This window comes from Psittacula echo (genome assembly GCF_963264785.1).
Source record: "Psittacula echo genome assembly, chromosome: 5".
NCBI lineage: Eukaryota > Metazoa > Chordata > Aves > Psittaciformes > Psittacidae > Psittacula > Psittacula echo.
Window position 1 is genome coordinate 66,314,428 of NC_137739.1, and position 23,657 is coordinate 66,338,084.

General features: G+C 41.2%; 1 protein-coding gene across 3 annotated transcripts in view; it reads left to right on the forward strand.

Moving 5' to 3' along the window:
* Window positions 1-1,574: 1,574 nt before the first annotated feature.
* DYNC1H1 (dynein cytoplasmic 1 heavy chain 1) overlaps window positions 1,575-23,657 on the forward strand; it is a 52,867-nt gene continuing 30,784 nt past the window's right edge. For 2 of the 3 annotated variants that reach the window (XM_080617793.1, XM_080617795.1), the window contains exons 1-35: window positions 1,575-1,905; window positions 4,590-4,677; window positions 5,287-5,460; window positions 5,682-5,937; window positions 6,567-6,753; window positions 6,932-7,203; window positions 7,334-7,561; window positions 8,076-9,152; window positions 9,436-9,615; window positions 10,239-10,388; window positions 10,643-10,789; window positions 10,936-11,076; window positions 11,214-11,390; window positions 11,503-11,613; window positions 11,696-11,815; window positions 12,026-12,265; window positions 12,791-12,946; window positions 13,316-13,429; window positions 14,300-14,410; window positions 14,499-14,708; window positions 15,083-15,229; window positions 15,442-15,608; window positions 16,421-16,594; window positions 17,316-17,481; window positions 17,560-17,748; window positions 17,832-18,023; window positions 18,697-18,979; window positions 19,234-19,334; window positions 20,573-20,732; window positions 21,013-21,256; window positions 21,430-21,613; window positions 22,061-22,273; window positions 22,452-22,690; window positions 22,797-22,953; window positions 23,363-23,590. In XM_080617793.1, the coding sequence (XP_080473919.1) occupies window positions 1,635-1,905; window positions 4,590-4,677; window positions 5,287-5,460; window positions 5,682-5,937; window positions 6,567-6,753; window positions 6,932-7,203; window positions 7,334-7,561; window positions 8,076-9,152; window positions 9,436-9,615; window positions 10,239-10,388; window positions 10,643-10,789; window positions 10,936-11,076; window positions 11,214-11,390; window positions 11,503-11,613; window positions 11,696-11,815; window positions 12,026-12,265; window positions 12,791-12,946; window positions 13,316-13,429; window positions 14,300-14,410; window positions 14,499-14,708; window positions 15,083-15,229; window positions 15,442-15,608; window positions 16,421-16,594; window positions 17,316-17,481; window positions 17,560-17,748; window positions 17,832-18,023; window positions 18,697-18,979; window positions 19,234-19,334; window positions 20,573-20,732; window positions 21,013-21,256; window positions 21,430-21,613; window positions 22,061-22,273; window positions 22,452-22,690; window positions 22,797-22,953; window positions 23,363-23,590 (7,254 nt within the window). In that variant the 5' untranslated portion in view covers window positions 1,575-1,634. The remainder of the gene's footprint in view (window positions 1,906-4,589; window positions 4,678-5,286; window positions 5,461-5,681; window positions 5,938-6,566; window positions 6,754-6,931; window positions 7,204-7,333; window positions 7,562-8,075; window positions 9,153-9,435; window positions 9,616-10,238; window positions 10,389-10,642; window positions 10,790-10,935; window positions 11,077-11,213; window positions 11,391-11,502; window positions 11,614-11,695; window positions 11,816-12,025; window positions 12,266-12,790; window positions 12,947-13,315; window positions 13,430-14,299; window positions 14,411-14,498; window positions 14,709-15,082; window positions 15,230-15,441; window positions 15,609-16,420; window positions 16,595-17,315; window positions 17,482-17,559; window positions 17,749-17,831; window positions 18,024-18,696; window positions 18,980-19,233; window positions 19,335-20,572; window positions 20,733-21,012; window positions 21,257-21,429; window positions 21,614-22,060; window positions 22,274-22,451; window positions 22,691-22,796; window positions 22,954-23,362; window positions 23,591-23,657) is intronic. The other variant, XM_080617794.1, reaches the window with a different exon arrangement.

Here is a 23,657-nt window from a genome sequence, read left to right on the forward strand (position 1 = left end):
TCCTCACCCCACTGGAAGGCAGGCAGCAGGACCAGATACGGGGTAGCCTTTCTGGAATTCAGATAGCCTGGCAAAGTTAACTCTTTTTCATATGAAACTTAATCCTAAAACATTATCTGCATGTAGGAAACTGATAGGATGTGAGCAAACTAGACTTTGGAAAATTGAAGTAGATGAGTGTTGTTCTAAACACTGTCTCAATAACCATGTTCTGTAAATAGAATAGTTAGATTAATATTTACATATTATCTTACAATATTTTTCTTCATCAAAAAATTACCATTCTAGTAAGAGGGTTTTGGAAGGAGAGGAAGTGAAATGGTTTTGGTAAGTTTTCAGTGAATAACCTCTGTCAGTTCTGTTGCTGAACAGATTATTTTCCTTCCAGCCAAGAAGGCTTGAAATTTCTATTATTTAAGAAATCAGTGGGGTTTTTTAAAGTTAATCTGGACTCCTGAACCCTTTAGGAGCCTATGTGAGCATAGGCAGCCTTTTTCCTGGTAGAAACAGGAGCTAGGGCATGTAGCTGGGCTTTCTGTATTCCTTGTAAACTAGCTGGGCACACACACTTTTAACGCTGAGTTAACACTTGTGTAGTGGCTTACAGGCCGGCATTGCCTAGTCAGGCAGCATATCCCATCCCAGCTTCCGTACATGTTGTGCAGTACATCTGAACAGACTCTGGGCCTAAGGGTCTATACATTTGTCTGTGTATCCCCCTGAGGAACGGGGGGGGGGAAGGGTTCAGAGACAGTTTTGTATGGTTAGTTTGCTTGGTTTTCTCTTCTAGGTGCCATCCCCTTTGTGTATAAACAAAAGTGGGGGTTTTCAGTCTGCGGGGCACCAATAGTGATTTTTGGGAGGCAGGGGAATTGTTCTGGAACTGTTGTCACCTTCCCTCTCCCAGGCACATTCAAATGCCACCCAGGACCAGGGGAGGGATGGGAGTAGTTTAGACAAGAAGGAGCAGGATTGTCCATCCTGGTGGCAGTGAGCTAAATTCATCTAGTTCCTTAGATCAAATATATACACTGGGATGTGGCTGCTGTAAAAGAGCTTTAACAATTTTTAAAATGAAATTATGTTCAGGGAGAGGTCCCCTTCTCACTGGGGTGCTTTCAGTTCCCCCCTCTGTTCTCTATGGGATATGAAAGTATGGGATTAATGATTTAAGTGCTGCATTCACTAAACTGTAACTAGCACACCTATTGTATGAGCGGGGTAGGGGGTTGCTCTTTACGCCAAAGAAGCCAGTCTGCTTCTCCCCTTGTTACGGCTTCTGGGTTTATTTTTCACATAAACTAAACATTCTGAACAAATGAGCCGCGGGGCTATTTTATCTTCTCGGTAAGGGACCGGCAGCATGCATCTCTCTCGAGCCGGTGGTGCAAGGGAGTTGGGGGGGGGGGGCCTGTACTTTCCCCTCGCAGCTCAGTCACCGCGCCTCTCGTACGGGAGAAGCTACTGGAACACCGCCTTCGCCAACAGGGGCTGTGCCGAGGGCGGCAACGGCGCCGGTGCCGGCCAGGAAGGCGTGGCGTGCTGCTTTTCCCAGGCTCCCCGGCGGTGGGGCGTTGCTTGCCGCACCGCGGGCGGGCGGAGCGTGGCGTGCCTCTAGCTGTTCCTGCCTCAGCATGTCTGACTCCGGCGGTGGGGGGGGCGGCGGCCCCGGCGGCGAGGAAGGCGGCATGGAGGTGTCGGGCTCAGCGGTGCAGAATGTGGCCGACGTGTCGGTGCTGCAGAAGCATCTGCGAAAGCTGGTGCCGCTGCTGCTCGAGGACGGCGGCGAAGCCCCAGCGGTGCTGGAGGCGGCACTGGAGGAGAAGGGCGCCGTGGAGCATATGCGAAAGTTCCTCTCTGACCCTCAGGTCCACACGGTGCTGGTGGAGCGCTCCACCCTCAAAGGTGAGGCGAGAGCCGGGCGGATGCTGCGCTCTCAAAATGGCGGCGGCGCCTGTCGTGAGCCGCCGCCCTGCCGCGGAGCGGGAGGGGCACGGGGGCTGCGGAGGTCCCCGCCTCAGGCGAGGCCCCGGTGCGGTAGGCGCTGACCTGCCGCGCGGCGGGCACAACCTGGAGAGCCAGGTCGAGGCGCTGCCGCCGCACCTCGCGCCAGGACCGACATCGGCGGGCGGGGCCCGAGCTGTCAGCCTCCGCCGGGCCCGACGTCGCCCGTTCTTTGTTCTTCATGTCTGGGGTTTGGGCTGAAGCTGCTCGAGGCAGATACGCGGCGGGGCGTGGGCGCAGGTGCTTTGTGTGCTGCAGCTGTAGCCCGTCCTGCTGGGATAGCCGTCGAAAGTGCTTCGTCAGTGGGTTGTAGGCGCTTCCCGCTGCGGCCTCCTTGCTGCTGGGGAGCTGACCTGGGCAAGGCAGGTCGTCGGCCTGAAACAGAATAACGAAAACAAACCAGCCCTTGAGAAATAAACAAAACCATCCCCCTTCCCCCCCCCCCCAAAAAAAAAAAAAAAAAGAAAAAAGCCAACAAAAAACCATAACAGAAGAGAGTCATCTCAGCCTGTAAAAAGCGTTATTCCATGGTGAATTAGCGAGACTCCGGTTCATAAATCAGGATGTAGACCCTGCAGTGTCCTTGTTTAATTAGCAAAGCCTGGTGGCCATGGTGCTTGTAAGTGGCTCTCGGAAGCGTCATCAAATGCTGCATTAAATGCTGTAGCAAAGTTGACACTCTTGGCTTGAAAAACATCTTTGTTATTTACATGCGGCTGTCAGTGACATGTGCAAATGACTTTCTTTTGTCAAGAAATCAATTTCTAAATAAGCACTTAAATTGTCACAGAATCCAGCTTAATGCACAATAATAGAAGAAAAGCTTCGTTAATAACACTTCTACTGGTAAGCAGGACTTTCAGTTTGTATATGGCTACATGTCTGCCAGTTTGAGCTTGCAGAATTTTAGTACTAAACTTCCGGATTTCTGCTGCTATTGTGCTGTTTATTCAGTCCCAGTAGATTTATATCAAATCTTAATGTAGTCACACTTCATAATACATTATTTAACATGTCAGCAGCCGCAGTGTAAGGTACTGGACGTAGGCCCTGCAATTAGTTCACACTGATGGAAACATGAAGATTCTTCCATTTGCTGTCTAGTCACTATGAATCCAAAATGTTGCTTAAAATATCATCTTTGTTTATCTTGCGCCTGTTTCTGCTTACTGATTATCCTCCTCCTCGTTTTCCTCCAAAGTCTGAGATTTTCTTTCTCAGCAGGAATAACAGTAGAAATTTCTAGAGGGGACAAAAAGAGCAGCAATCATTATAAATCATTATAAATTCATGACACAGTGTTTACCAAGATTTAAGGAAAATCTATTGGATGTTAATATGATATGCATATTTCTGAATCTTTCTTGTCTGGCTCATGAGATTGATTATCCTTAGTCTGGGTTGGAAGTAATGAAAGAGTAGTGATAAGTTAGCTCTAGGCTTGTTGCATAGGTATTGTTATATATGTATGGTTAAAAACCAAATTGAGACATTTAGATGTTTCAGAAGCTAAATGCTAATTTACTATGGGCAGAAGGCATTTCCATTGATGTCTTCTGGTTTAATAGCAGTTGTTTAGGGAGAGTGGATTTTGTGATTCACAGCCAGTCTTCAGATTTAACAGATTCAGTACCTCTAACAGCATATGGAGATCTATTTTCTCTAACACTATTAAAAGCAATATTATTATTGAAACTTTTGTGTGGACTGTATATTCCACACAGAGTCCAGATAGTACCAAGATTAGTCCACACAAAGTCCAGATAGTACCAAGTAAATTATTGATTACAAATACAATAAAACAAAAGCCATATTTCTGAGTAATGAAGACTGTTGTGTGGCATCATGGCCTACACAGCCTGCCAACAGCTTTCATACAGGTTACTGTGCAGTGTTCTGTGACCAGGCTTCTAATGTTCAGGATCACAAATGTGACACCCTAGGGTGTATCTCCCATGAATGGCCAAATGAAATCAGGGCACGACGAGAGTTCACTGTAATACTCTGTCAGGTCAGAGCATGTCCACCAACAGGGAGTCACCTTCTGCACTAAAATGACTGCATTGCAGCACAACTGCCTGCATTCCCAGGGATTACATCATCTATGATACATTGGCTTTGGTAATGCCTGAGTACTTCCCATGGCTTGGGTTTCTGCTTTGTCAGGAGGTTTCTTTGTTCAGAGACTTAATTTCCAAATATCTTTCAAAGAAAAGGTCAAAAAATACAAAGCAACCTTTAAAACAAAACATCAGCTGCTTTTTTCTACTGTACTGAAGTCATTCTGTAGCATACCTCTACAAGTAAATGTACATTTTGTATTGCAGAAGATTTCTCTTAGAATGCGATTTAAAATTTGCTTGTTGTAATGTTCTGTCATTTTTTTTATAGCAACCTTTAAAAGCCAGTAGAGTTTTGTTGAAGAACAGTGAACCCACTCTGAAACTGAGTGACATTGCAAAGCTGAATTTAACTTAATTTAGATAAGTTGATGTAGAAATTAAAGATTAGAAAATAGCCTGGTAGAGAGAGTGTGGCAGGTACCTTAGAAATAAAATATTTCTTACATAGGATGTTTTTTGCAGAGGATGTGGGAGATGAAGGAGAAGAAGAAAAAGAGTTCATTTCCTACAGTATCAGCACTGACATTCATTATGGAATAAAATCAAACAGGTGAGTCAGTAAAGTAGGTCTTGATATTTCTACCCTATGAATGCAAAGCCTTTACAAGCAGATTTACCTGCTTTACATAGCAAATTTAGCTCCAGTTTGCCATGTGCTTCGTGCAGTGGTTTTATTCAGGCGGAGGAGTATCTTTTTGAGGTGGAGGCTCTGATAAGACAAGTGTGTGTCATGAGACTGACAGGAATGGACTTAGGACTTCTGAGGTTAAAGAGACAGTCTTACTAAACTGGCATACATGCAAAAGTAACATATGCAGTAGTATATTCGTTAGATTCAGTAGTACTTGGTTGTGTCTGACTCTTACTTATTTGTCACTTACCTTAATGCATGTTTGAGTCTGAAGCTTCCTAAGATGTAAGCCTCTTTAGTGTGCCCACACTGCTTACTGATACCTATGCTTGGTTGTTTACTGATTAAATATAAAGATGTAGTTATTAGAAGACTTGTGTTCAGGTCTTTTAGAAGAAAGATTATATACAATATGATGATGCAGGTTAGCATTTGACTCCTGTGACCTAAACTTGCAGTAGATTTGAGTTATTCTGACCGTCACTTAAGTTTCAAATGTTTAGTTGGTAACTTTTCTCTGTTCTGCAGCCTGGCATTCATTAAGCGTACACCAGTGATTGATGCCGACAAACCAGTGTCTTCCCAGCTGAGAGTCCTCACTCTCAGTGAAGATTCTCCGTATGAAACATTACATTCTTTCATCAGCAATGCTGTTGCTCCCTTTTTCAAGTCCTATATCAGGGAATCTGGCAAAGCAGACAGGTAATTCAGTATAAATGCTGCATTTCTCTGCTAATGAATTAAAGTAGGTGTTTAATGGAAAAAAAAAAAGTGACTGTTCAAGGCAAGTCATGTGAAATTGTTTAAGCACACAGTTGCATCTGATGCTGTTGCCGACTCCAGGGAAGCAGTTCATATGGCTTTAATGTGTTGTGTGTCATTTATGTTTGGCCTCTTACATGGAAGCACCTGTGCTTTTTCAGGGATGGAGATAAGATGGCTCCTTCAGTTGAGAAAAAGATTGCAGAACTTGAAATGGGCCTCTTGCATCTGCAGCAGAATATTGAAATTCCGGAGATTAGTCTGCCAATTCATGCAACTATTACTAATGTTGCCAAGCAGTGTTACGAACGTGGAGAAAAACCAAAAGTTACAGATTTTGGTGAGAAGGCTGAGGATCCGTTATTCCTCAATCAGCTACAATCTGGAGTCAACCGCTGGATTAGAGAGATACAAAAGGTAAAAAAACCCAACCAGCCAACAGAACAGCACTCATCTTCACAGTAAATTGAGAGAAGTGGGTCTTGTTGGTTTGGCTTGTTATTTATCCAGGTGCATTCAGAACAGTTGCTCCAGTACTGTCCTGTAATCTCTTGTATGCCTGGCTTTCACTTTTCAGAAGAGCTCTGCTATTCTGCTGTTCCTTGGAAATAGCATCCCAGATACTACTCTTGCTTTTTTTCTTCCATGGGCACATTAAACGCCTATAGCTCATGAAACAGTGGTGCCTTTTCCTAGTCCAGAGCGTAAAACATTTGTTTTCTTGCCTGGCTCATCTGTCATTAACCAGAATACAAACAGAGATCAAGGAAATGGACAGGTGACTTTTTTAGGCTATGCTGAAGATGCCACGTGAGGTGCTAAAACTGACTTCCGGGGCCACTGGAATTAAACTTTGACTCTTGTTGCACTGCAGTTCCTATGCTGCTGAGAGAATGAGTGCCAAAACTATCTAAGGTTGAATTATTAAAACCTAGGAGATATTATGTGTTTCAACTACATATAGTAATCGAACAAGTTTTTACAGTTGATGCATATGAATTAAACGCTTCTCTCCTTCCCTTCTCTTTCTCTCTATTACTTTTAAGGTGACCAAATTAGATCGAGATCCTGCATCAGGCACTGCATTACAGGAGATAAGCTTCTGGTTAAACTTGGAACGGGCTCTGTATCGCATTCAGGAAAAGCGTGAAAGTCCAGAAGTTCTTCTGACTCTGGATATCCTGAAACATGGCAAACGTTTTCACGCAACTGTGAGCTTCGATACAGACACAGGTAAAATGTCTGTTCAATAATTTTTTTTACAAATGTTCTACAGAAACTTGCTATTTTGGAGCTTGAACATTGTGGTACAAAGAACAATGCTGTTCAGAGTAACCTTGGTCTAGTTAAAGCTACAGATGTGATTAATGAAATTAAAAGTTGTATTAAAGGTATTTCCTGTTACATTTAGGTCTGAAACAGGCTCTGGAGACAGTGAATGACTATAATCCACTGATGAAAGACTTTCCACTGAATGACTTGCTGTCTGCTACTGAGTTGGACAAAATAAGGCAGGCTCTTGTTGCAATATTTACCCATTTGAGAAAAATCAGAAACACAAAATACCCAATCCAAAGGGCATTGCGTTTAGTGGAGGCTATTTCAAGAGATCTGAGCTCTCAGCTACTTAAAGTGTTGGGAACCAGAAAGCTGATGCATGTTGCCTATGAAGAGTTTGAAAAGGTATGTAACAGTTTTGTGATGTAGGATATAGGGTATGGATAGAGGGTATGGCTGTATTTTGCATTGAATAGTGATTTTTGGGAAGAATTTCATTTGGGAGCTAAAGTTCCTGTTGTAAAACTCTCTTCAGGTAATGGTTGCATGCTTTGAAGTATTCCAAACCTGGGATGATGAATATGAGAAGCTGCAAGTTCTGCTGAGAGATATTGTGAAAAGAAAAAGGGAGGAGAACCTGAAGATGGTTTGGCGTATCAATCCAGCTCATAGGAAACTCCAGGGTCGTCTTGATCAAATGAGGAAATTCAGGCGTCAGCATGAGCAGCTGAGGGCAGTTATTGTGAGAGTCTTGAGACCTCAGGTAATATTCTTGGTTGTTACCAGACAGAAAATCTGTATTGCTTCTTCAGGAATGTTCACTGTTGCTTTAAAAAGTTCCCAGCGCAAAGCTAATGTAGCACTCAGTTTCACTATCTGCTTCCAAAACCCGGTCTAGTTGTGAGCCCTTCTTGATAGGCTTACCTTTTATTCTGACTTACATCACATACTACATGGCCATGCACCTGTTAACAAAAACAGCAAGTCCAGACATAGCAGAGATTAATAAGAGTGTAAATTCTTGAGCTTGGCTAATTCACAGTGGAAAATGAGATTATGCCGCACAGTAGTGAAAGTTTGTAAAGTAACTGTTGCCCTGTTCATAATGGAACTGAAATTTAAATATGACTGCAAATTCGTTAAGGATTTGGTACTAATTTGTTTACCTATTTGTAAACGAATAGGGTTTTTTTTCAGTGCTTGTTATAACAGACTTTGTGACTATTTGTAGGTAAATTTTGAAGCATCCAACTCAGTTAGATGTGATTCTAATGCAGGTGACGGCTGTTGCCCAACAAAATCAAGGAGAGGTACCTGAACCACAGGATATGAAAGTAGCAGAAGTCCTTTTTGATGCTGCAGATGCTAATGCAATTGAAGAAGTCAATCTTGCTTATGAGAATGTTAAGGAAGTAGATGGGTTAGATGTTTCCAAAGAAGGCACAGAAGCGTGGGAGGCAGCAATGAAACGGTATGATGAAAGAATTGATAGAGTTGAAACAAGAATAACTGCCCGTTTGAGAGACCAGCTTGGTACAGCGAAGAATGCCAATGAGATGTTCAGAATCTTCTCCAGGTTTAATGCCTTATTTGTCAGACCTCACATTCGCGGTGCCATTCGTGAATATCAAACACAATTGATCCAGCGTGTAAAAGATGATATTGAGTCTCTTCATGACAAATTTAAAGTACAATACCCCCAGAGTCAAGCTTGTAAAATGAGTCATGTTCGTGACTTGCCTCCTGTGTCTGGGTCTATAATTTGGGCAAAACAGATAGACAGACAGCTCACCGCTTACATGAAGCGTGTTGAGGATGTCCTTGGTAAAGGCTGGGAGAACCATGTAGAAGGTCAGAAGCTAAAGCAGGATGGAGATAGCTTTCGCATGAAGCTCAACACACAGGAGATCTTTGATGACTGGGCAAGAAAAGTTCAGCAACGCAATCTTGGTGTGTCTGGTCGTATTTTCACCATTGAAAGCACTCGTGTTAGAGGTCGAAGTGGAAATGTCCTGAAACTGAAAGTCAACTTTCTTCCAGAAATAATTACACTTTCAAAAGAAGTCCGAAACCTGAAGTGGCTTGGTTTCCGTGTTCCTCTAGCAATTGTCAACAAAGCTCACCAAGCAAACCAGCTCTACCCATTTGCTATTTCTCTGATTGAAAGTGTCCGTACATATGAGCGAACGTGTGAGAAAGTAGAAGAGCGTAATACTATCTCACTTCTGGTTGCTGGCTTGAAGAAAGAGGTGCAGGCTTTGATTGCAGAAGGAATCGCCCTCGTGTGGGAATCGTACAAACTTGATCCATATGTACAGCGCTTAGCTGAGACTGTCTTCAGTTTCCAAGAAAAGGTTGGTTTTGTCTTGCAAATTCTGCAAAATTTTTACATTGATACTTCAGCAATGTGGTTAACCAAAAGTGGAATGGCATAGCTGATGTGCTATTCTATAACTCTTTGGTTAAGTAGCTGAGAAGGTTGTAACAAGTTGGCCAGCTAAATGGCTCTTTTAGTACTGCTAAAATTGATAGACAAACTGAATCCAAATAAAGAGAAGTGACTAACCATTACTATACAATATTGCTGCGTCTGTTTAACTGTAAAACTAAACATCTCATTTTTCCTAAATCATTTAGGTGGATGATCTGCTCATTATTGAAGAGAAAATAGACTTGGAAGTGAGATCATTGGAAACATGCATGTATGATCACAGGACTTTCTCTGAAATCTTGAACAGGGTTCAGAAAGCTGTGGATGACTTAAATCTTCATTCATACTCAAATTTGCCAATCTGGGTCAATAAGTTGGATATAGAGGTAGGTTTGAGATAAGGAGTTAGTATGTATTTACAAAAAAAAAAATCATTGGGTACAGATGGGTTTTTAGTGTATTTTTCATAGTCACCCAAAGAAAATTCTGTCTCTCAATTCTCTGAAAATTTTGTGTGCGTTTTGTATGGAGAAGGTGCAAGACTTACTTATTTTCTGCTGTTGACTTTTGGGATCAACTAGTTCAAGGGGAGTTTTGTTGTTTGAAGACAAAAGGTTTGATACAGCTTGGCTGCCTAGAAGGTGCCGGTGAGCAAGCAAGTCACCAGCTTTTTTTTTTTTAAAGGGGGGTGAAAAATTTCTATGCTGGTAGCAGGACCCACTGCCTTTGTATTATTTGGTTCTGCTGTTGAGTAAAGTTTCAGGTTTCAGCCAACTTCAGAGCAGTTAAAATTGTTAAATTCCTTTGAAGTCCTTGAGGACAGGAGAAGCTTTGAACTTTTATTCAGTGAAAATTTACCACAACTCCTAAACTTCTTTAGTGACTTAGTAGAGGAACTCTTGGTTCTTTGAGGCACCATAGTATGTGTGGTGTCGGAATATATCAATTGTGGGGATCTTTATGCAGTGAATATGCAGCTGTTTCCTCCAATGTATCTTACGTTCTTTAGATTGAAAGAATCCTGGGTGTTCGTTTGCAAGCAGGACTGAGGGCCTGGACCCAAGTTCTTCTTGGACAAGCAGATGACAAAGCAGAAGTTGACATGGATACAGATGCTCCTCAAGTGAGCCATAAGCCTGGTGGTGAACCCAAGATCAAAGTAAGTTTTGCTGTTGAAATTTTCTGCTGAATTTTTTTTTTTTGTAACCTTATTGTCTGTTAGTCCAGGAATTATATCTGAGGGCTTATATGAGAGACAGATTTTTTTTTCTGCATCTGTGTTTGGAGGAATACTTGCCTCCTCTTTAACTGCAAGTTGATTTTTCAGCAGTGTTTGCTGCTTCTTGAAGTCCAGAATTCTTGTCTATATGTAGGAGTACCTGTCAGTAAAACTTCTGTTTACTGTTTCTGCAGAATGTCGTACATGAACTAAGAATAACCAACCAGGTGATATACTTGAATCCACCAATTGAAGAGTGTAGGTACAAACTTTATCAAGAAATGTTTTTTTGGAAAACGGTAATCCTGTCTCTACCAAGAATTCAGAGTCAGAGATACCAGGTAAGTATAATCAAGCTGTATATAAATCTAAGCAAGTATTTTCACTTTGCAGCTAGTTGGGCTTGATACTTTAGTGTGTTGCTGTAGAAGTGAACCTGAGTGCTCCAGAAATTCACTTATATCACACATATAATTGTGGTTCTTAGGTTGGAGTGCATTATGAGCTCTCTGAGGAAGAGAAATTCTATCGTAATGCATTGACAAGGATGCCTGATGGCCCTGCGGCTCTGGAGGAGACATACTCTGCTATCATGGGAATTGTGACTGAAGTGGAGCAGTATGTCAAGGTAGGAGGCTGACACCACGTAATGCTACAGCTAAAATGAAAGTGGACCCTTCTCTCAGTTTTCCTGAGGGTTGGGGACACACACATCTTTTGGAATGTGCTGAAGAAGTTCTGAACGTTGTGAAATACCTCAATCAGGTTTGGCTGCAGTACCAGTGTCTGTGGGATATGCAGGCTGAAAACATATACAACCGTCTTGGAGAAGACCTGAATAAGTGGCAAGCCCTTTTAGTTCAGATAAGAAAGGCAAGAGGAACATTTGACAATGCAGAAACCAGAAAGGAATTTGGACCTGTTGTCATAGACTATGGCAAGGTAAGAAATTGTAGTTGGTCTGTATGATAAATGTATTCAATTTCAGATTGAGTGTATAGAAGAAAATAGCAAGGCTGACAAATTACTATTATGTAACTTTATTCAATCATAGGTACAATCAAAGGTGAACTTGAAGTATGACTCCTGGCACAAGGAAGTGCTCAGCAAATTTGGCCAAATGCTTGGCCAGAATATGACAGAGTTTCATTCGCAAATTTCTAAGGTAAGACAAGTCCAAATTCCAGTTTTTCACTTTCAAGTCAACTGTTCCAGACTTCTGAAATACTGATTTGTGCCCCAAACAGTCCCGTCAAGAACTGGAGCAGCATTCAGTGGACACTGCCAGCACATCAGATGCAGTGACTTTTATCACATACGTGCAGTCCTTGAAACGCAAAATCAAGCAGTTTGAAAAGCAAGTTGAGGTATGTTGTCTTGCTAGTGATACTTTCTTCTGGAAATGTCAGGCTTAGCTCTAAAAATATAGCTTCATAATATTCAAGTTCTTAAAGAACAGATGTGAACTTCATAACCTGTGAATTCTGTAGTGAGCACTTCTTAAAATACGTTGAGTATTTAGCCTTGCAACTTAACTTAGTTTTGTCTCTTTAACTTACAACCACTGTCTCTTTTAGCTTTATCGCAATGGTCAGCGCTTGCTTGAGAAACAAAGGTTCCAGTTTCCATCCTCTTGGCTCTACATTGACAACATTGAAGGAGAATGGGGTGCCTTTAATGACATTATGCGTAGAAAGGATTCTGCCATTCAACAACAAGTAGCAAATTTGCAGATGAAGATAGTTCAAGAGGATCGCGCAGTGGAGAGCCGAACAACTGACTTGCTAACAGACTGGGAGAAAACAAAGCCCGTAACAGTAAGTCATGATTAATACTCATTCAGCAAATGGGGTAGATTATCTGTATTCAGTAAGAAGCAAGCAGTTTATTTATATGCTTTTTTTTGCAGGTTTTCATTTTAAAGGATGTTAAAAGTCTGTTTGAGGGCTCTATAATAACTTGCCAATATGTTGAGGGGGGGAGGAGTGGCGTAAGGAAATTTCCTCTTAAAACATAGGCCTCTATTAGATGCAAAAACCTAGGCAACTCAAGTGACTAACAGACTTTTGCTGAAACAAGGGCTATGTCAGAGGCATGCATGTAGGGGGATTTAGAAGCAAGCTGCTTTTTCTTTTTTTTTCCTTCCCAAAGTGCTATTTAGGAAAGCCAAAAACTGCATACTAAAGTGGAATGAAACTTACTCTGCATCAGTATGTAACCTTGTCAGCAAACTGGAAATGGGAAAATAATGAGACAAACATTTAGTATTTACTTATTCCTTTTACGTTGGCTTCAACTTGGTTGTAGGATTTTTGGGTTAATGTGTCCCATGCAACCTTTAGGGAAACCTGCGTCCAGAAGAGGCTCTTCAAGCTCTTACCATTTACGAAGGAAAGTTCAGTAGGCTGAAAGATGATCGTGAGAAGTGTGCGAAGGCCAAGGAAGCTCTGGAACTAACAGATACAGGACTACTCAGTGGCAGTGAAGAGCGTGTCCAGGTACAACCTGCTCAAACAGTATTTTGTCATTTGAGATAAAAACATTTCATTTCCATCTCTCTCTCCCTTAAGAGAGTGACTTGTAACCTGCAGTGTACTAGTGTCAAGACACAACCTCCACACTTCTTCATTTCTTGCCTTAAGAGATTGTGATCTCTTCCTTGACTGCCTTGTTCTTGTGAAGCTAGTATGGGACCTGAGGTGCAAATATCTGATGGGTCACTTGCTATTGCATTTCTTGCCAATATGAATTGGAAAGCTATCTGAAGGTTTTTTATATGTTCAAAGTATTCTGTTGAACTCCCCCACACTCATGACTTTGAAGAAATTAGGAATAGCTGCTGATGTTTGATATACTTTTTTTTATAGGTCGCTCTTGAAGAGTTGCAGGATCTCAAAGGGGTCTGGTCTGAACTCTCTAAGGTCTGGGAACAAATTGATCAAATGAAAGAACAGCCCTGGGTTTCAGTACAGCCTCGCAAGGTACTTCTGTATACATAAACAACATTTCTGCAAGTATATGCAATTTAGGGATTGGACGTCTTAAGATGGACAAGCTCAGTTGTCACATTCCAGATTGTTTTCAGTGTTTAAGTACCGTTTTCAGTATCTTTTTAGCTTATTTCTTCTCATGCTAAGCTAATAAAAAAAAAAAAATAATTCACAGGATTTGTCACAACTTCAGTAATTTTGATGGGGATTTATGTAATTCCAGTAGGTTTGAAGTTGAGATTGAACTGTATCGACAGAGAAGAAACTGCTTGTTTTTAAGTAGGCTGTTGGACCTTATTATGGAAACTTCATTATATGGTTGGAAGAACAGCATCAGTTTTAGTTCAATATTCAGGAGGTAGAGAGCGGTAGAACGATGGAGCCAGGCTCTTCTCAATGGCAAACAATGATAGGACAAGGGGTAATGGGTATAAACTGGAACACAAGAGGTTCCACTTAAACTTGAGAAGAAACTTCTTCTCAGTGAGGGTGACGGAACACTGGAACAGGCTGCCCAGGGGGGTTGTGGAGTCTCCTTCTCTGGAGACATTCAAAACCCGCCTGGACACATTCCTATTTAACCTTATCTAGGTGTTCCTGCTCTGGCAGGAGGATTGGACTAGATGATCTTTTGAGGTCCCTTCCAATCTCTAACATACTGTGATACTGTGTGATACTAAGGCATAAACTGCCTGTGACAATATCATGTCATACTATGCAAATACGTCTAATGCTAAAAGAGCAGTACTGCCAGTATCTCATTAGTAAGAGGTTTTTGTAAAAATACACTGCTTTAAACTTGTACAACTGTGTATGCAGCACTTGCAGAGAAAGATCTCATAGCTTTTGTGTTACTGACAGCTTCGACAAAACTTAGATGCTCTGCTGAACCAACTGAAAAACTTCCCTGCCCGCTTGCGACAATATGCCTCCTATGAGTATGTCCAGAGACTCCTGAAGGGCTACATGAAGGTAACTTATGCTCATTTCTAAAATGCATGGGTTCAGGGGGTTTATAGTTCAAGTTCAAGGATGTAACTTGCTTTCTTGTCTTCTGTAGATAAACATGTTAGTTATTGAACTGAAATCTGAGGCACTTAAAGATCGTCACTGGAAACAGCTGATGAAAAGGCTTCATGTCAACTGGGTTGTCTCAGAATTGACCCTGGGTCAGATCTGGGATGTCGATTTACAAAGAAATGAAGCAATCGTCAAAGATGTGCTGCTGGTGGCTCAGGGAGAGATGGCTTTGGAAGAGTTCTTGAAACAGGCTAGTATCAACTGGCATGTATGCATGCTGTAGCAAATCAAAGGCTTGCTGTAGAGTGGCTGACACTTGTGTATTAAACTTAATCTAAGCTGTTGATAAAAGTGCTGAGACTCCATGAGTGCTCTGTTTTGGGGAACAGGGTAAAGCTATGTAAGCTTCTGATGAAACTTGCATCATTTGGGAAATGCAGTTCTTGATAATGACGGCAGACACTCTGCCTAGTTTGTTTTATCTAAATGCGTCGTATTTTCAATATTTCTATCAAAAAAACAGGGTAAAAAAGTAAAATATGATTACTGTAATATGTTTCTCCTTTGTAATATGTTGGAGCAGAAATTATTGATGTCGTATCTTAAACGTTTTTTTTTCTTCAGATAAGAGAAGTGTGGAACACTTATGAATTGGACTTGGTTAATTACCAGAACAAATGTCGTTTGATTCGTGGATGGGATGACCTTTTCAACAAAGTAAAAGAGCACATTAACAGCGTGTCTGCTATGAAGCTGTCACCATACTACAAGGTAAAATGGAAAACAGGGCTGAAGAACCTTCATTTAATTCTGCCTTCTCCTCTTGTTCAGTTTATGTATTTGTCATCAGGGGCTGATTAAGCTGACAGTTAATTGCACATGCGTATTCTGTAACTCTCAAGCAACTGTTTCTGTTAATAATAAGTAGCAGTCAAACTCCTGATACTGTTAAAATGAGTTTTAATGCAGCATTTAAACTTCAGGTGTTCGAGGAAGATGCCCTTAGCTGGGAAGATAAGCTCAACCGAATCATGGCACTCTTTGATGTGTGGATAGATGTCCAAAGGCGATGGGTCTACCTGGAGGGTATCTTCACTGGTAGTGCAGACATCAAGCACTTGCTCCCTGTGGAGACCCAGCGGTTCCAGAGGTAACTTTTTAATTGCTTTGTTCTTTTCTTGCTTCCCTTGGGGCACCATGTGGACAGGCCTGCAACTTAATTACTTCAGTGTAGCTCTCCCTAAGTTGAAAAACTGAATTCTATACTAACTGGTCCATATGAAATATGTATATCTCATATGTGTGTGTGTATATATATACATATGAGAATGCGCATGTATATGTGTGTGTGTATATGTATATATTTAAGAGAAATGAAGATACTTCTCTGATCCAGGTGGATTACAGCCCTGTTGTATACATTAAGTTCATCAAACAGATATGGCAAAAGTTGCATGTAGACAACTATGACAGAAAAAGGTTTGTAATAAACAGGCTGATGTACAATTTTTAGAAGATGATTGGAATGCAGTCAGGTTTTCTTGCTAGTTCTGGTCAGCTACTTCTAGGATTTTTATTGCATTGTAGCTGCAACAAGCAGGTTGATTTCTTTTGCTGCAGCCTTCAGTCTCACCCTTCTTCCTCTGCTTTAAGTTGCCCTGGTCATCCTTATTCATTCCATACGCTTCCAGTCAGATCAGAGAATCATACTTGTGCATCTCTTCAGGAAATGGAGAACAAGTAGACCTTCAGCAGTTGAATCAATAAATTGAACGTTGCAAAAAGTTAGGTCATGTTGTTGTGTAGGTAGATGAAGAGCTGTTTTGGGGCCTTAGTCTTGTGTTCCCTTGGACTGCTGCAGCACTTAGGGAGGCAGTGGTCATTTAGAGACTGATAACTGTGGTGTTCTGCAGGCTGTGATTACTGAGTTTTCTGTAATGTACTGTGTTATTTTACTTGCAGCATCAGCACTGAATTTTTGGCACTCATGAAAAAGGTGTCCAAATCCCCACTTGTGATGGATGTTCTTAACATCCAGGGTGTGCAGAGGTCATTAGAGAGACTGGCAGACTTGCTTGGGAAGATACAGAAGGCACTGGGAGAATACTTGGAAAGGGAGCGGTCCTCTTTTCCCCGGTATGAAGCTGACTTCAGTTGACTCTTGAAGTGATTTGATGTTTCTGTGCAGGAATTGGTGTACTGTTCTGTAAAGCCTCTGTAAATTTTTGTTTTGCATGTATATAAGATGTTATGACTATTAAAATCTGTGTTGTCTCAATACAGAATTTAGTTACAACTGCTTCTCAGGAAGTTGAACTAAAACTTCCCTTACTTGCTTGTTGTAGGATTCAGATGTTGCTTAAGGAACCATTGCAGCTCTTTTCTGTAAACCTACGGGTTCCATTTTGAGCAGCCTAATTTTGGCATTTGATTGTAGGAACAGTGTCTATACTACCACAATCTGTTATTTAAGTCATTGGTTCTGACCTACCTGTAGTCCTCAACTGGACTGTCACTTTAGCATGAGAGGGTAATGGTGAGGGAGGTACTGAGTGAGCGTTCTCCCTGCCTCATAGACCTGACTGAGTCCCAAGCTCTACTGTGGGTATTTCAGGGATGGATAGGTAAGGAAAAGATCACGGTATGGAGCACATATACACTTTTGTCTGGGACAGACCACATGAACTGACAATTAATCTTAGAACTGAAGTATAACTTCCGACAAATTTGTGCTTTGTGCACTCTTGCAGTGTTGGGGAAATAAATGTCAGTTACTCCCATATAGTGGCCATCTGTGAAGCATAAATAAATTGATAGTTGGAGTTCTGATACAGATCTAAATTTATGTGATTTTTAGGTTTTATTTTGTTGGTGATGAAGACTTGCTTGAAATCATTGGAAACAGCAAAAATGTTGCTAAGCTGCAGAAACACTTCAAGAAGATGTTTGCTGGCGTTTCTAGTATTATTCTCAACGAAGACAATTCTGTGGTTCTTGGGATATCCTCACGTGAAGGAGAGGAGGTATGGCTGCAGTGTTTCTTTTTAAATAAGATTCTGAAAACAAGTGAACATGGGCTGACTTAAACCTAATTCTTGCAGGTGCTGTTCAAAACACCTGTCTCTATCACAGAACATCCCAAGATCAATGAGTGGCTGACTCTTGTTGAAAAAGAAATGAGAGTGACCCTTGCTAAACTGCTTGCAGAATCTGTTACTGAAGTGGAAATCTTTGGGAAAGCAACTTCAATTGATCCAGCAGTCTACATCTCTTGGATTGACAAGTACCAGGTATCAATATGGAACACTTAAGCATACTGCAGCTTGGTTACTTCAGTGAGGAAAACTGTCTGATGAGGATTTTTGTTATACAGGCTCAGCTCGTTGTCCTATCGGCCCAGATTGCATGGTCTGAGAATGTTGAGTCAGCCCTCAATACAGGTGGAGCTGGAGGCAACAGTCCTCTCCAGTCTGTGTTAGCTAATGTTGAGGTCACACTCAATGTCCTGGCAGACTCCGTGCTGATGGAGCAGCCACCTCTTCGCAGAAGGAAACTGGAGCACTTGGTAAGTAAAAACTTCCGTTCCTCTTCTGGATTTGTAAGTGAGGATTTTTAAAAGTTTAATGAAAAGATTGATTAGTCTTAAGATTTATTTTCCCTCTAGGAGAAAGTTTTGTGCAATTTAAGCAGCTACATCAATCCCTGATCCTGTAGGTGGTGGTAGTTTTTCACTGTAGTCAGCTTAATGTACGATGGCATATTACAGACCAGGATCATTGAATTGATTTTCAAACTAGCTCTTTCAGATATGAAAGTTACTGATTTCTTCATTCAAACATGAAGTACCTCATGAAGCCATTTATTATTGTAGTTATTACATGCTTTTCTTTATGTGTAAAAATTTGGGTGGGGGTGGGAGAAGTTAAAATCATCCTGGGTTTAGGAGTACTTGTCTTTGTAGTTTCTGGCAAGTAAAATACATAGTTCAGTAGTGTGGTGGGTTAACAGACTGACTGGACCAGAGTGCTTTGCTGAAAGCTATGGAAGTCCTTAACAAGAGCAGTCAATGATGTTAGTTCCGTTTTTGTAGCAACAGATTTTAAGGCAGAGACTGTTGGTAGGTCATGATTTCTAAGCAATGGCAATTTACAGTGGTAATCCAAGAAGCTGTAGGATTCCTGGATTTGTTAGCAATAGATTGTATTGCGGTGGTCTAAGGAGTTAACTTCATTCTCCAGATCACCGAGTTGGTGCACCAGAGAGATGTTACAAGATCACTGATCAAAAGCAAGGTTGACAACTCCAAATCCTTTGAGTGGCTCAGCCAAATGCGGTTCTACTTTGACCCAAAGCAGACAGACGTGTTGCAGCAGCTCTCCATTCAGATGGCAAATGCCAAATTCAACTATGGTTTTGAGTACCTTGGTGTTCAGGATAAGCTAGTACAGACTCCGCTTACTGACCGCTGTTACCTGACGATGACTCAAGCCCTGGAGGCAAGACTTGGAGGATCTCCATTTGGTAGGTTTGTATTGAAGTACAATAAAAATTTGAGACAGGTATATAAACTTATTATCTCTAATATAGCTTTAAATGTAAGCATGCAGCACACTTAGAACTAAATTTTTGAAGAACAACACAGTCTTCTGAGAGAAGTTGTAACAGGTCTAGGTTTCACTGAACCTTCTTGGCAGGGACCATCAGAATCAGCATGCTGATAGTGAGTACCTCAGATGATTAAATACTAAGACATGTCTGTCCCACTTTACAAATAGGTCCCGCTGGTACTGGCAAAACAGAATCTGTTAAGGCTCTTGGACATCAGCTTGGCCGCTTTGTGTTGGTTTTCAACTGTGATGAAACATTTGACTTCCAGGTAAGTTGTTTGATATTAAAAAAATGTAATCTTTGCTAATAAGCTATAAGTTTCTTCAGAACTCTGAAACAGCCAACAGTGTTTATTTTCAGGATGATAATCTGTAAGTCCTAACTGAGCTGGAATCTGTGGATCACACAGGTGCTCTGTATCAAAAAACGCCTAAAGCAGAAGTAGAGAAGAACATTGTTGGCGGGGAGGTTCTGGTTGGTTTTTTAGTTCAATAGCAGCACATGGAGGGAAAAAAAGAGGAAGTACAGGGTGGTGGTGTAAGACTGGCTTTAGGAAAGTAACTTAAACTGTTTGGTTTGCATAGATAGTACTGGTTTAATGGAGAACAGATGAGACTTAGGAACTGCTAAAATAGCTGTACTATTACCAAATTATCCTTTGCAACATAACTGTGGAGTGTACCTCAGCATGTGAGGTATTCTTCAAAACTAAGAAAATTTACCCAGATATTTCAAAAATAATGACATCTTCCAGCTGAGAACCACATGCAATGCCTCTGTAAATTATATCACAGCAAATGTCTCAAAATAAAAACCTTGGTTGGGTGTGTATATATAGAAGACAATATGAAACATTGTCAAGGAATCACAGTACTCTGCCAGGTTGCCCCTCTGTTTGGGTTTTTGTCTGAACAGTTGTATTTTGATCAGACCAGGGTTCCATTTAGTCAACATATGGCCTGTAGTGATGACTGTGAGAAGATACTTAGAGAGCAGTAACATCACAGATAGTGTGTGTTACTCCTTCCTTGCCCCTAGTCCCCTTCCTACCTCTGACAGTTTAGAGAAGCAGGAGGTCCCAAGCTGAAATGGGTTGCTCTATTCGTGCTTCAGTGAGCCTTTCCCCAGGTACTCATTTCTGCCCTTAAATCCACACCTTCTGAAATGTTCTGTAGTTCTAATATCCTCCTTGCAATAAAGGAACTAATCATATCAGCAAACAAAACATTATGCAGTGGATTTATATTGATTGTTTTGTGAATATACTGCAGTACAGTATATACTAATAGAAAGCTGTGATCATTTTCTGTGACTATGAAGCCGCGAACATCTGGAAGTCAGACACATTTAATAACTCTCCAGCACTACAGAGATGGTAACCCACATAGAAATACAGCTCCTTCCTGCCATAGATGCATTGTATAACGTGCTCTTCTCTGCTGCCTTTGCCTATCCATAAGCAAGAATGATCATGCAACTTCCGTGACTTTTGCCCTCTACGTGCAGGCAATGGGACGCATCTTTGTGGGACTTTGCCAAGTAGGTGCATGGGGCTGCTTTGATGAGTTCAACAGACTGGAGGAGCGTATGCTCTCTGCTGTTTCGCAGCAAGTTCAGTGCATCCAGGAAGCTTTGCGAGAACATTCCAATCCAAACTATGACAAGAGTACGTAATTGTTCATTTGTAATACTGTTACATAGCATCTCTAACGTCCTTCATGGTGTTTTGTTGCCTAGTTACGTTTCTGCCAAGTACAAAGGCACTTTCAAACAAAACTTAAAAACTTGAAGTCAGCTTTCAGCTGGTAGAAATCTGTATTTCAGTTGCAGTACTAGTGGACCTACTGTCCATTACTGTAGGAAAATGAAATAGAATGAAGTATGATTTCTGTTTTCAGGGTGATTGATTGCCAACTCAGGTGTAACTAAATGCGCTGTCTTTTCAGCTGCAACACCGATTACTTGCGAGCTGCTTAACAAACAAGTCAAAGTGAGCCCTGACATGGCTATCTTCATCACCATGAATCCTGGATATGCAGGCAGATCAAATCTGCCTGACAATTTGAAGAAGTTGTTCCGTAGCTTGGCAATGACAAAACCAGACCGCCAGTTGATTGCCCAGGTCATGCTGTACTCCCAGGGTTTCCGTACAGCTGAAGTGCTTGCCAACAAGATAGTACCATTCTTCAAGTAAGTAACAAGTTTGGCTCCAGTCAGTGAAAGTAGAGTTATTGTTCAAAGCTATAATGTTCTTTGTATCTCACTAAGCACATTGTGCAGCAGTGTCATTTCAAGAAAGCAGTGACGTTTACTGATTCTTGTGTTTGTCTCTATTCAGAATCAAACCATATTTTGCTTCTTAGGCTTTGTGATGAACAGCTGTCCTCCCAAAGTCACTATGATTTTGGCTTGAGAGCATTGAAAAGTGTGCTGGTTAGTGCAGGTAATGTGAAAAGAGAGAGGATTCAAAGGATAAAGCGGGAGAAAGAAGAGCGTGGTGAAGTTGTTGACGAAGGAGAAATTGCTGAGAACTTACCAGAACAAGAGGTAATGTGTGTGATAAAGTACTGGACGCACGCTAAACAAAGAAGTAACTTTACAGCGTTTACTATTTAGTGTTAAGCCATGCAAGCGGAGTAATGTTAGTTACAGAAAGTGGTAATGTGGTAACTTAGAAGCACCTAGTTAAATGTGTCTTAGGAGTCCCTGAATCATAGTCTTGTTCATAATGCTTACTGATGCTCAGTTCCTTAGCTAATACGAGAAGCATAGCGAAGGGAGAGGCATGAGAATCTACAGTTGTATAAACTGAAAATCAATAGGAATTCATTGTGTAGTTTCAAAGTTGAAACCCCATCAATGGCTGTTTTTACTAAGACCACCTTGGTCTAGTGCTTCATCAGTGAAGCGTTTACTTGAAATATTCCTTGTCAAACACATTAGGTAAAAGCCAACTTAACAGAAATCTTAACCTAAACATGACTTTCTCTGCAGATCCTGATCCAAAGTGTATGTGAAACTATGGTACCAAAATTGGTTGCAGAAGACATTCCATTGCTGTTCAGTCTCCTCTCTGATGTGTTCCCTGGAGTACAGTATCATCGTGGAGAGATGACAGCCTTGCGAGAGGAGCTTAAGAAAGTGTGTCAGGAAATGTACCTTACCTATGGTGATGGAGAGGAAGTTGGTGGCATGTGGGTTGAAAAGGTAAAACTTGAAACTGAAAATGTGGAATTGAAAGTTCATGTATAAGACCAAACTTCCTGTTTTATTATGAATGTTGGAAAGCTTTTTTCTTTCTATTGTCTGAAGTGAGCAACACATTGAAGCTTTGATTGATTACTGAAGTTAAGACTTAATTGCTGCATCATTTCTTGTGTCACAGGTTCTTCAGCTGTATCAGATTACACAGATAAATCATGGATTGATGATGGTTGGTCCCTCTGGAAGTGGAAAGAGCATGGCTTGGAGAGTACTTCTGAAAGCCCTTGAACGGCTAGAGGGTGTGGAAGGTGTTGCTCATATTATAGATCCAAAAGCAATCAGCAAAGATCACCTGTATGGTACTTTGGATCCGAACACCAGAGAATGGACAGATGGCTTGTTTACACATGTCCTGAGAAAGTGAGTCTTTAATAGCACAAATGAAAAATGGCTGGTACATTTGTGCCATGAACAAGCTGGCCTTATTCTTTGTTCTCTACTGCAATAACTATTTCCTTTAATATAGAATCATAGACAATGTGAGAGGTGAACTACAAAAACGTCAGTGGATCATCTTTGACGGTGATGTAGACCCTGAATGGGTTGAGAACTTGAACTCTGTTTTGGATGACAACAAGCTACTGACTCTGCCAAATGGAGAACGTCTCAGCCTTCCACCAAATGTAATGTTACTTTTTTTACATAATGCTCATGTGCTGTCCTATAAACTTGTTGCTTTTACCTTAATCCGTACTAGCGCTCTCCCTCTTTCTCATTACAAGCCAGAGTAGTACTGAACTCAGGTAGTAGTTTGCCAGAGTTAGGATCTTTTGTGGAAACAAACATTTCACATTATAGTCACTCTGACATTGTAAGACAAACTCTGTGGGTTATATAAAAGACTAATGTAACAGTCAATAATGATGAACTTACTTTAGGATATTTTAATGCTGCCATTGATTATTCAGAGGCTAAACACAAATCAACTTATTTAAAAGGTCTCTGGGCGGAGGGAGAGAGGTTTGGGTTTGTTTTGCTTTTTTGGTTGTTTAGTTTTACTTCAAACTGTTCTTCTGAATCTCTGCTCTTCAGGTGCGTATCATGTTTGAAGTACAGGATCTGAAATATGCCACTTTGGCTACTGTGTCAAGGTGTGGCATGGTCTGGTTCAGTGAGGATGTTCTCAGTACAGATATGATATTCAATAACTTCCTGGCCAGACTAAGAAGCATTCCTCTGGATGAAGGTGAGGAGGAAGCTCAGCGAAGGCGAAAGGGCAAAGAAGATGAAGGAGAAGAAGCAGCATCCCCAATGTTGCAGGTATAAATTAATTACATTTTGGGATAAGGTAGTAAGAATGCCTGTATTACAAGTAGAAGTACGGTGT